The 13,659-nt window shown below is 40.6% G+C and overlaps 1 protein-coding gene across 2 annotated transcripts in view; it reads right to left on the minus strand.

Annotated features, from left to right (window-relative positions):
• NELL1 (neural EGFL like 1) overlaps positions 1-13,659 on the minus strand; it is an 812,163-nt gene that overhangs the window by 28,181 nt on the left and 770,323 nt on the right. Inside the window, exon 16 of one of the 2 annotated variants that reach the window (XM_041729680.1) lies at positions 13,303-13,443. The exons of the other annotated variant lie outside the window; for it this stretch is intronic. Within the exon in view, the coding sequence (XP_041585614.1) occupies positions 13,303-13,443 (141 nt within the window). The remainder of the gene's footprint in view (positions 1-13,302; positions 13,444-13,659) is intronic. 2 annotated transcript variants of the gene reach the window in all.

Raw genomic sequence — 13,659 nt, forward strand, 5'->3', positions numbered from 1 at the left:
AGATATAGTTTTTCTATCTGCATTGAAGCCTTGGAAAATGAAAATGTAGTCCCTGGTGGCAAATATGCATTGGGGAATCCAGGTGGGATGAAAACCAAAACTAACTATCTTGGCAAATCATTCTTTTAAGCAAGTTGTCAGATGAGAAATAATTTCTTCTCTCTTCTAAGCCAACAGATGGTCTTAGGCACAGAGAGGTTACAAAGTAATTTCATTTACTTCTAGAAATATCCTCCAACTTACATAGAAACCAAAAGTAAAAAAAAAAAATGTCAGTGTACAAATCTAAAACCAGATCTCGATCTAAAAAATGAGAGGGTCAGATTATATATACAGCCCTTAAGAATTCAGAGACCTTCCATGCCTATTATTTATTGTCTCCTTCAACCACTCTGTATTTGGGTCCCTAACTTCAAGAAAGTTGTCAAAGTTCTTCCCCAAACATTTTCCCAGTGGAAAATAGAGTTAGGGCATTGATGAAGGATAATAATTTGGACAATTGTGCCTTATCTATTGAGAGAACTAAACAAGCTATAAATAAATCTTAATGTCATCTTACGGTGTCTTTTCTTAGATGTTCTCTTCTCTTGGATCTTCTTCCTCTCTTCATATTTCTTCTCCTAATCAACTAAATTAGTAAAAATAGATCTGGGGTTGTCTTCTATTTTGAGGGGATATGCTCTGGAAAGATCTAGAAGGTATTTGTGGAGTCAAGGGAAAATGAAGCAAGGAATAGAAGACTTCAGTCCACTGCTCTAGGCTTTTAGGAGACAAGTTCTGTTTATTTTGAATTTTTTTTCTTTCTGTGTCTTTTTACCCCAAGGGAGGTAAAACTATAAAGACTTTAACTAGGTTGGTTTCTAAGGAAAAGCAAAGGAGGCCACTGACAAAGATTCTTTCTTGGAGCAAACTGGTCAGGCTCCTCTGAGCCCTCCGCTTGATGAGTCCTCAACCTTGGCATAAACACTGCAGAGTCTCAGCACAAATGATTTTGTCTACCCTATCCCACCACGTCAAAACATTTGAACAAACACTAGAAGAGCTTCTACATGCAAGACCACATCCCTAAGATCATGGCTCAAGCCCTGCATGGGAAGTTCCTGCATGGGAAGGCTCAAGGCTTCCAAAAAAAACTTACTGTTTCAGCCAATGCCCACATATATAGGGTTGGCTATATGTAGCTAACCCTATATAGCAATTTCCACAAATAAATATTCAACATTGAGACACTAATATTATGAAATAAGATTCACAACTTTTACCTCCTTACCTTAGAACATAAGACCCTTTGTAATCTGGTTTGCACTTCTATTTACAGGGCTCCCTTCTTGTTGCTCCCTACCCATAACACACTCCTACGATATGAAGTACTTTATCTGCCCTGGAAATTTCAGCAACCCTTGGACACATTTAGATCTCTTTCAAGACTGCTCCAATCCAACTGCTGTTCCTGCTTGGAATCCTACCTTAATATCTATTTTTCCTGGAAAAGAATCCCTCCGAATCCTGTAGACCCAATGAAAAAAAAAAATAATTTCTGTGAAAGATTCCTATGTACATTGCCATCCCCACATGCCCTAAGAAGAAGTTAGTAAATTTTTTCCTTAGAGTCTTATTTTTATTTACTGTATATCTAACCACAACTCAATCTCCCCCAATTCTAGCTCCCTCCTCTTTCTCCATTTCAGACTGGAAGGATATTCCTACCAGGAATGTGTGCCTAAGACTTAGTACATGGACCAGCACAGATCAGACCCTCTCAACAAATGCTCACCGAACAAGTGAGTGATGATTTTTATGTTGACGGTGCTTTGTTTGGCTTGAGTACAATCATTTAAAATTCTCTGCTCATAAACCCAGAGGTAAACATTTCACAGCAGCATGAGTAACCTCAAACTAAAACAAACAATTCAAGATTTATTTCAAAGAAGTTGTAGATGCTGATCTCAGAATTGCTTCATAGACATGATCTTTGGCTCTAAGACTTTCAAGACAGAAATATCTATAATGAAACACTTGTTTCCACTGAGTTTTAAGAGGCAGAAAGCTGGGGCACCTGGGTGGCTCAGTGGTTGTGCATCTGCCTTTGACTCTGCAGTTCCGGGATCTAGTCCCACATCGGGCTCCCTGCATGGAGCCTGCTTCTCCCTCTGCCTGTGTCTCTGCCTTTCTCTCTGTGTCTCTCATGAATGAATGACTGAATGAATGAATGAATAAATCTTTTTAAAAAAAGAGGCAGGAAGCTGACACCTGTAAGTAATTCAATAACATAAAGTGCTCAGACACCGAGAAAGGCAGGTGAACATTCCTAGAGATGACACTGCAGATCCTCAGGTGAAAAGCATCAAAAAGCTAAATCAAGCTGGTAATTGGAAACACCAAAGCTGGATCCTGGTATTTCAATGGTGGTTTTTACATTGTTGGGGTCAGATCTGAGACCCCAGTGAAATCTGTGGGTCCACTTCCTCCAAAAGATGCATATAACCACATATACATGAAGCTGTTTTCAGTTTAACGGCATTCCAGAGCCTCTGAAGGCTTCCAGTGAAACCTCCAAGGCAGCAATTCTCAAACATGAGTGGGCATCAGAATCACCTAAATGAGACTCATTAAAACACAGATCACCAGCCCAATCTCCAGATTTGCTGACTCAGTAGGTCTGGGGGGTGGGGAGGGTAGAGTGTTTTCATTTCCAGTGACTTCCCAGGTGATGCTGATGGTGCTGATCAAGCTTCTAGAACCACTGCCCTAAGCTACACAGAATTGAGTTCACAGACAGTAACGTTAGGAAACTCTGTTTTAGGAATACCAGGCTCATTTTGTTGTCACCCAGTTGGTACTGTCAACTGTTCAGGAAGTAAAACAGCAACAATAATGACAACACAACAAACCAAGCCATTTCAAACTTAAGAAAAGATTCTGCATGTTGCAAGCTTCAAGATCCTATGCAGGAGGAAATCAAAGAGCCTCTATTGTTACTTGATCTTTCAAAAAAAAAAAAAAAAAAAAAAGGCCAAGTTCGCAATGACAGAGAGGACTTAAAGGAAACCACAACTGCACTGCAAAGCACAGTTAGGGAGACCCAGCAGCCTTCTTCCTAACGGCGATTCCTCCTCTATCAGCCCAGGTGAGGCTCTACCCCCACCCAGGCTGTCCTCGCAGCTCCCATCCCTGCTTGTTTCTTCTTCCCAGAACTCCCACGGGGCCTACTCATGCACTGCAGAATTGTCCTCCAAGTCCTCTTTACATCCCCACAGTCTAAGGAAGACCTTACTCACGGTAAGCAGTCTACCTACTGCTTTTGAGCTGTTACGGCCCCAGACATCACATTACCAAGTCTTCATTTACCACACTATAAAAGAAAGCAATCTTATCTTCTACGTTATTTTAAAAAAACCTCAAGAAGTTAGGCAAGCAATATGAAAAGCAGACAAAATATCCATTCCAAAGAGAAATACACTTATCAAAAAATATAAAGACTGGACCATTTAGCTTAAGGACAAACCAGCAATACCCCAATAAGCCTGTAGGAGATCACTCAGAGGACAGTAGAGTTGAATGATTTACATGTTTAATGACCACAGCAAAAAAAGAAAGACACAAAGTCACATTCTTTACAAAACTCAGTATCAGTATAAAAATTACAGGTACTTCAAGGCCAAGTAATGTAGTCAATAACCTTTTGTTGTAGAACTTGAAAAAAAAAAAAGCCCTCTTTTGAGCAGTTCATTATTCACTGATCCTGAATAAATGACATTTTCTAGAAATTCCTAGAGTAGGCTATTTTCATCCTTGAGTTTTCAGTTAGTATATTCTACAGAGTGCCAAATCCACAAGATGCCTGGGAGAAAAAAAAAAAGGGTTTATTTATTTATTTATTTTTTTTAAAGGTTTTAAAGTCTAATAAATTCAGGACACTAACAATGTAACACAAAGGCTCTGACAAGTCCTGCAATTAACACACCAGGTTAATTATACATAATTCAGAATTTCCCAATTATATTTGCTAATAAAACACTTCTTTGAAAAATATCCCATCATTAATGTCTAGATCTAGACTTTGCTAAATGTTCTGCTTGAACTCTTGCCCCAGTTGGGTTTTAACCACTGATGCCAACTGTTGGGGGTGCGGGGATGCTTCAATTAGTCAAAAATTCCTTTATTTGTCTCCTTATGCCAGGTAAAATCCAGAGCCCCATAAAAAATATAGGGCCTACTATATTTTCATAGTTCTTAGTTCAATGCAGCACTCAGGCCTCAGCTGCTGAACAGAGTGTGAGCCAGCTTGTTCCTCTGTGCCACTACAGTTCTTCGGGGAGACCTGCCATTTTGACTCACAAGCCTTTGATCCCCCTGACTACAGCTGGACATCACACAGCAAAATTATAAGTGCCCATAGCCTTGGGGCCAGCTCTCAGCAAAGGAGCATGCTGATGCAATCAGGTTACGGTCTCAGATGGCCACCATACTCCCTATCTTTTATTGAGATATATGGTGATCCCTGGAATACACTAACATGGAGTAAAATCTCAGTGCCTTCTGCACACACATATAAAATAGACTAAATTTAAAAATCAGGGACTTGGCATATCTGTGAGCATACAATGAAGTGGAAGATGGTGTGATTATCTGAATAATCATGACTCAATCTAAGCCTTTCATAAGTTATCTTCAATTCACAATTGGCTGAGGCAATCGAGAGAGTAGAAAGAACATGGGCCATTTCTCACGTGTGGCCGTGCTACTTGATGCATTTCCCCTCATCTGCTACCCATGTCACCAAGGGTTTTGAAGGGTCAAATGGCACACAGTTGGCATTTGATAAATAAAAAATGGCTTTTACATTACCATTTGTGGAGCAAGGCTTTTAGTAGGCCATAAGGAATATTTTGTTGCTTGATATTTCAAAAATATTAATACATGGACACAGTTCTTAGAAAAGATGTTAACACTTTCTGGAAAAGGACATCTACCAGTAAATAGCTGTGTGACCTTGAACACCTCTATGTGCCTCAGTTTGTCTATTATGCAGAGATTATAACCATATTTACCTGTTGGAGTTGTTTTGAGGATGAAATGAGTTAGTAAACATAAAGCTCTTAGAAAATTGCCTAGAACATGAAGTAATCAAGTAATCTTAGCTACTAATAATATAATCAACTTCTTCCCGTCCTTCAAGTATAATCATCCCCATGTGGTTGGGATTGAGAAGACTGTTCTCTGATTCCCTCTGATCACTCTCTTCCCTAATTACCTATTTTATAGCATTGAACATATTATTTTGTGGTTAATTATAACCTGTTTCCGAATGCTATTGGTTGTTTTATGTATGTTGATTTTTTAAAAATATTTTATTTATTTATTCATGAGAGAAACACAGAGACAGAAACCCAGGCAGAGGGAGAAGCAGGATCCATGCAGGGAGCCCGATGTGGGACTCGATTTCGGGACTCTGGCATCATGACCTGAACCAAAGGCAGATGCTCAACTGCTGAGCCACCCAGGTGCCCCTTGTATGTTGATTTTTATCTCCAACTTGGTGTTTTAAAGTCCTTATTGGATGCAAGAAAATAGTCCCTAAGACATGGATCCTCTGCATCAACCGCTTTTAGTGCTAAGACCACCACAGGCTAATTTTTATGGATAGAAAACTTATATGCTTATAGAGGGTGTTTTTGTTTGTTTAAGCAGCTAAGTTTCCTCCTTCTTTCCCCTTCTGCCTATATGATCTTCACGTGGACTAGAATTGAGGTCCCTGGATTCCTCATCCACTAATCACTGCTTTAAAGCACAAGGCCATAGTTGTTCTATCTGCTCTATGGCTGATTGCAGCTGCCATTAGGAAGGTATTTGAACATTGTCACTGAAAAGATACTAAACAGGGCCAAGGTGGCTTACAAGATAGACCCTATAGTTAGTTTGAGATCCTCTTAGAGAAATTCCCTGAAGTGACTCGTTTTAGTTTTAAACTAAAGTGGAGCCAGTACCTAGGCCTATTGTGTCAGCCTGGATAGGCTGAGGTGACCAGTGAACCTCGGGTTTATACCTGAGTTTGGGCAATGAACTCTATTCTGACATCATTTGGTAAAGTATTTATCACCAAAACTGAGGAGGTGCTTTTGCCTCCCCTGAGAAGTCCCCAGAATATAGTCAATTTCTTATGTGCTGATCAGCTCCAGTCCTAGGTATGTACGTATGCATGCATGGTTGGTCGGTGGGTTGGACTTGAAAGGTGAGCAGGAAGTTTCCTGAGGGTCTGAAGGGACTCATTTTGCACCTTATTTAACATCTGCAACTGTGTGTTAAAGTCCACTGTAACGCCATTCTCAGAGCCCCGGAATATCACATCTATTAGACGTTGGCAAATGTTCGTAAGCTCTCCCTTCTGGGTCCTGACTGTGCCAGTTCTTTTTCGTGCACACTCCTACCCAGGTGCTAAGACTGGTCTGCCCATCTGAGACATCTTAGTGACATGTGTCAGTTGCATGCCATGCAACTGAGGTCCTCTGAGTCCCCAAACCACACTCCAATATACTTCATACCGTTTCTAGTTAGAAGCATAAAGCAATTTAAAGAGCTCTATGGCCAGGTGGCATCTGCCTTTGGGAAGCCTCTTCAATAATGGAGAATCTATTTCTTGGCTGCAAACCAAAACTGAAGTTTCTGAAGTTCTCCGGCAATAAATACCAGTTTTGAAGTCAGTGAGATCTCACTAAATATTATCAAGAAAGGGTGAGAGCTGTTTAGCTGAAAATACTTTCTGTATGGGGGTGGGGAGCAGGCTCTTTTTTGTTTGCAAAGAGAAAATCCGCCGAGCGTCCCAAGATTGGTGTGTGCCTCTGCCTTACACACCAAGACACAGCCCATGAGTCCACTGGATAGAATAATTCCCCAGGGCTCTCGATGCAGACAGAACATAACAACTGTCCATCTGGATCTCACTCATTCTCACTCTCTTTTTGTCCTGTCTCCTTGACTCCTGCTTAGAACACCTCCTTCAAACACAGGCTCATAGCTGGCTTCTTCCTTTCCAGAAACACTGCAGTGTTCACATACTAAAAGCAGGAGCTTTGGGATCAAACAGACCTGCATCGTGGTCTCTGTGTGTCATTTCTCAGCTGTGGAATTTGGAACACGTTATCTTCATCCTGGGACCTTATTTTCCTCGTCCTTAACATGGGGATAATAAGAGGCCTTCTTCCCTCCCACGGCGGTTGTGAGAAATGAATTAGGGGAAGCCTGAAACTCGCCGGCACAGAGTCTGGCCCACAGTGCGGCCGTTCAGTTCATGATAATGGCCAACAGCCACCGAGCACTTGATACGCAAGTGCTGAAAGCTTTTCTCCCCATGTTAGCTTATTTAATCTTTGCAATTATTCCACAGCAATTTATGAGGATGGCACTTCGGTACATTGCTTAGAGCAGTGTCTGGCACCAAGTAAGCTCTCAATAAATGTTAGCTCTTATTAGTATTACTGTTGCTGTCTTCATTTGACAGGTAAGGGATTTGAGGTGAAATGAGGTTAAACGTTGACTATTATTATCTACTATTTGCCAGGATATTTGCATATTAGAACACTCATATTACAAAAAATCCCACCAGCAGGTATTCCTTGAATCATTGTATGCTTAGGGAACTAAGGCCTAGAGAGATTAAATATCTGGCCAAATGCCACCCATCCAGAAAGGGGCTGAGTGGGGATCCAATTCCAGGCCCATATGCACTTGAAACCTGCCTCCCCCTGTGTCACACTGTCACCCACCAAGCCTTTGTAACTTTTTCCCCTCTGGGAGCATCACCAGGTCCCAGTTCTCTTTATCTCCACTCCTAGGAGAACCAGGCGCTGGGCAGTGACAGCACCATTCTTAAAGCGTTTCAAACAGTCTTGACCTATCAACCAATTAAAAGTGAAATCTTCCTAAAAGACTCCCATAGAACCTTTCCTGGCTGTTGCATGTTGCTTTGCAAGTTGATGACAGTTGCAGCAGCTGTCTGGACAAGTAAATCCTTGTTGGGTTGTTTCCAGGGATCAGAGAGCAGACTCCAGGGCCTGGGGACCTGCCTCCCACAACCAAGTCCTGTGGAGGCAGCAGTAATAGAGGCCGAGGAGCCATGCTCCAGAAGAATAGCCGTGTGTCATCCGTCAGTGTACCTTTGTCAACAAAATGAGTTTTACTGGGATCTGAAAATTCTGTTCAATAAACAACAATGACAAGCATTTGATACGATTTAATTCAGCACAAATCTATAAAGGATATCAAAATACCTCAACTGTATTGTAGGCTCTAAAGGACTGATGAAGAAGACAAGCCTGATTTGGCAAGTTCCACAGGAAAGTGGCAAATAAAAGGCTATGGGGTGCATAAAAAGGAGGTTGTTGTTATTATTATTATTAATTACATTATTATTGTTAGAGAAAAATCTATGACAGTTTTCTTTCTATGTTAATTCAGTATTCTTTCTAATTATTTGGAGACATTAAGAAACAACAACAACAAAAAAAAAAACAAATGACCTCTGGTTAAGTCCCATAAGAGGTCAACTGAGTCAGAATCTCCAGGGGGTGCTGGCCCATCATATATCATAAGTATTTTGAAAAAGCTACTCAGGTAAATCTACTGTGAAACCCATTTGAGATTCACTGGTTTAGGAAGCAGGACTTCATCAAGATGTTGACAACTGGAGTGTGGACAGGGGATGGTCAGGGAAAAAGCATACAAGTAAAGGACTACAGAGAGTCCAGGGTTTGCGAAGAATGGGGGAAGGATCTGAGCAGGCTTGTCGATCCATGTGCAGTAGCAGAAGGAACAGAGTAAAATAAAATTTTCTTTTTTTTCTTTTTACATTTTTAAAATTTAAATTCAATTTTCCAACATACAGTATAATACCCAGTGCTCATCCCATCAAGTGCCCTCCTCATTCCCATCACCCAGTTACCCCATCCCCCTCCTCCCCTTCTGCAACCCTTTGTTTCTCAGAGTTAGGAGTCTCTCATGGTTTGTCTCCCTCTCTCTCGGAGACAGATGGAGATCAAGGGAGTTTGAATTTCCTTTTTCAAAAAATGTAAACTCCTGCTCTTAACATATGCCATTGTTTATTAATTATACATTAATCCTCATTTCTAGGTGACCCAGATACCTATGTCTAGATAAAAAAGTGATTGCTCAAAACTTCTTGTTATAATTGAGAATAACCGACTCAAACTACTGCATCTGAACACATAGTGCCCTGTACCCTATGGTAACAGCTCTAGGTAATCACTGTCATCCCTGTCTGCAAATACCAGTTGGCAAATTTTTGTGTGCACAGCTCTTCTGGAATTATAAAAATACACAAGCATATGAGAAAGAGGCAGACAGACAATCTGTTAAACTTCTCAGTAATGCTGCTTCTGTCTGCCTCTACTGTACCTAATACTAGTCATTTCTTCAGTAATACGATCTTCTTTAGGAGAAAGAGGCAAATTTTAAACATTTTTCTCATGAATTAGTAAATCTTGCACGCGTGCCATTTTTTAGGACATCAGTAACATTCGATGCTTACGGCAATGGATGAAGTCAATAGAGCGGGTGTTATTATCCTCATCTAACAAAAACTGGCATGGAGTGACACGCAACTTCATCAAGATGTTGACAACTGGGATTGTGGACGGAGTTGGTCCTCAACCACCATATTTTGGGGATGCCACTCCCACTATTATTTTGGGGAAAAGCATAGCTGAGTACATTTTTCTAAACCATCTTTTAAATGGTTTTAAAGATTGTTTTAGATGCTATTTCTTTATATGTAAGTGTTAGTAGATGATGTTATTTAGGGATCACTCTGATGTGATAATTTTCAGTACCGTTGAAGGTGCATTTTTATGATTCAGAATACTTCAGGTCACAAATCCTTCAAGAACAGAAATCTCATCTGTTTCATAACCATATTCCCAGAAAACTTACAGTGCTGGTGTGATAGCTGTTCTCAATAATTTTTTTCTGAAATAAAGATGCACATGATTTTGTGATATTTAACATCTTATAATGATCATCCACACAAGTAGTTATGTCAAACCAAACAGAAAATAAACCGGAGCTGATATGGTTTTGATTATCTAGTCCTTCAAACATTTGACATATATGCACTAAATGCCCCACTTGTGCCCATGTTGCTCTAGGGGCTCGAGGTACAGTGGCAAAACATAAACAAGTCTCTGTCCTCAATTTGTATCCTTGTAGGTGGAGACAATTACACACGCAGATACATTTAGTGAAATGAGAATTTAAAAATGCTACAAAAGTCATAAAAGATGGTGGTATAATGAGGTCACCAGACAAGGACTACTTCAGATAAAACGGTCAGAGAGTGACAATTTGAGCTGAGAATTATAAAGAAAGAAGATAGTCACGTAACAAGACAGGCATTGGGTGTTCCGGATGGAATAGCAAAGGCAAAAGCTCTGAAATGGGGTGTGTTCATTATCATGTTCAAGGCATGAAAAGATTAAAAAGGCTAACATTTATAGGCATGAAGTCCCAGAGGTAGGTAGAGGCAATATTACTTAAAGCCTTGAAGGCCACATGAATAAGTTAGAATTTTAATTTACATTCAGTGAGAAGGTATTAGAAGGTTGTAATAAGAAAGTGACACAACTTGACGTATGTATCTGTTACACCATGAAATATTCTGAACTGAGAGTGTTCTCAACTACCAAAGAAAAACTGAATAATGGCCAGATTTCTATCCTTATTAAGACCCACTCACAAATATATTACCAAAAGTGGAAATGGAAGGGTATTCAGATTCATAATTACCCTATTAAAATGCCACTAAAAAAAAAAAACACTGTATTGTCCTGCCAAAGTGTCCAATTTGCTTATAGTTTCCCTGTGCAGACCAGGGATCAGTTCATGAAGAAAGTACTTCCTCAGGAAGGGCAGGAGATTTGATCTCCCCAGGCACACCACTCAGCATGGCAGAGAAAAATCGGCAGGTGAAATGACCATGACGTCTGTCATCTGAATAGGGACATTTATGGGAATGACAGGGTGCTATGGATCATTACATCAGAACAACAGCGTAAACTGGAACTGCACCTGGTACCTAAGATTTAGAGTCACCCTTGATTTAGGCTTTAGTCACCACTTGTATCAACCCAATTATGTGTCTGGGAACAAGGTGTCGCCCTTTCTGACACTAAATTTCCTTATCAAGCATATGAAGTGGTTGCATTTTTCTCAATGACTGAACACGAACTACCAAAGGGTCTTCCTGGAGAGACAGAAGAATAGAGTCCACTGCACACTCACAGTCTAGTTGGAGAGCAAGTACTGTACAGTGGTACAAGCTTCTATGGTATAAACCAGAGAGACACACATCAGGATAAAACTAGAATTAGCAGAGGACAGGGGTGATAGCTCCTATGAAAACATAAAAAAAAAAAAAAAAAAAAAGCGCCTCATGGGGGCCTGGTGGCATAGGAGCTGAAATTAGGAAAAAGAACAGAAACTCCCATGTGAGTCAACATGATCAAGGACAAGAAAGGGTCATCTTCGATTCAGAGTTCTGTGCCACTGCAGCCAGAGGGGACAGCACGGGCAAGGGCATCTAAGTGTGCAAGACCATGGTAGGTCCAGGCAGTTATCAAATTGGTTTAACCAGGTGATCTCTAAGGTCCTTTATGCAATCGATAGGGAGTCCCCCATTTAGTGAGGTCAAATACAGTGTTTAAAAGTGAAAAAAAATTTTAAAAAAAAAAGTGAGATTTTGGGACACCTGGGTGGCTCAGTGGTTGAGCCTCTGCCTTTGACCTAGGGCCTGATCCTGGAGTCCCAGGATCGAGTCCCTCCTTGCATGGAGCCTGCTTCTCCCTCTGCCTGTGTCTCTGCCTGTCTCTCAATTTCTCTCTCTCTCTCTCTCTCTCTCAAATAAATAAACAACAAAACAAAAAGAATAAAAGAAACATAGGTAGAGCCTGGGGCAGAGTGGTGAAATATGCAGGAACACTGAAGATAATGATAACTAACATTTACTGAACATTTAACAAGTGTCAATTCAATTGATTCTCACGAGGCTCAGATGACCTAAATAGTAACATTTCCATTTTACAGATGAGATAACTGAGCTATGGACTGGATAAGATCTCGCCACAGGGAACCTACTTAGAAATGACAGGGCTGGACTTTGCCTGCAGGGAGTTTGGCTCCAGGATCCATGTTTTTAACAACTATACTGCACGCCTCTCAACAGCAGTGTCAGACTGTGGTGGGCGATTCATGCTGTGTGCCCGTTGTTCCCTAATTCATCTTTATTCTAAAACAACCTCAGAGGAGCAGTTGGAAAAACACTAGGTGGATCTCAGTAGCGACCTTCAAAAAAAAAAAAAAAAAAAAAAAAAAAGATGTGCAATGAGCAGAGACAATGAATTTTCAAAATCACATTCTCATTTTCTAATTCAGCAGTGTGAATGCGAGGTCAGAAGGCTTGCCCTCTAAGTCTGTCTGAATCCTCATGAAGAATTTAGTTGAGTTCACAGGACATGATGTGGATGAACTGGCCAAGGTTCTCATGGAAACAGTTACGGGTTTGATCAGTTCTTTGGATTTTATGAAAGTTGTAGGGTCTTGACAATAAAAAATAACTCCATCTGCTAACTTCCTCTGTTTGGCATGAACAGAAGCTCAAGTAGAACAGTGATTAAAGGAGACCTTGGAAGGATGATGGTCGTAATAACAATAAGGTTAATGCAGTTGTATTATGTTTGTGCAACAATGTAAGGCTTGTGGTCTTTAAATGTGGGCATCCCTTTTAATCCTAGCAACACCTATATATTATTATTCCATTTTCACTCTTTTACAGACAAAGACCCCAGAAAGGTGCAGTGCCTTTTTGGGTCCAGGAGCTGGAGCTGGGATGTAGACTAAACATTCTCAGTCCATCAGTATTTCTTCTTCCCCCATTTCCCCCACTTCTGTTTCTTAAACATTTCAACAAGCCACCATGGTTTTACTTTTTAAAAAAAAACAAAAAACAAACAAAAAAAAAACAAAAAACAAAAACAAAAAAAACTAAAAGCCATAGCACACAGACCCAGGCTTTGATACTCTGACTGCTCCAGTTTCTGTCTAAAAATCATAAAACCCCATGCTGCATAATCCCTGGCCTAATCCTCGAATTGTTGAGGGAGGAAATTTGAAAACTGATGAGTTTGAAGAGTGAGGGGTCATATTTTAACATTGGGAGCTGAACAGAGTGCCAAAGCAGGGTGTCCCTCCTGCAAAGGTCCAGAGGGATGGAGGGCATGGCTAAAAGCTGCTTACCAATACAGGACTCCCCGGACAGTGAATAGGTCCCATCGTCATGGAAACCGCTTCTGCACTCACAGTGGTACCACCCTGGCAGGTTAACGCAGCGGGAATGGTTGTGGCACTCAATGATTCCCTCTGTGCATTCATCAATATCTGCCTCAGAGAAAAACACAAGCCCACCAGGACATTAATTTCTTTTGACACTAACCTTTCAGTAAACACCTAAAACATGCTCGTGTCAACATATCGGTCAAAAGTGGTTAGTCACCTGAAATGAAAGTTACAGGAAGAACCAATTCCCATTTTTTTTTCCAGAATCCATACATATTGAAAGCTATAGATGTGTTCTCATCTACTGAATAAAAAATA

Source organism: Vulpes lagopus, chromosome 15 (assembly GCF_018345385.1).
Source record: "Vulpes lagopus strain Blue_001 chromosome 15, ASM1834538v1, whole genome shotgun sequence".
NCBI classification, from domain to species: domain Eukaryota; kingdom Metazoa; phylum Chordata; class Mammalia; order Carnivora; family Canidae; genus Vulpes; species Vulpes lagopus.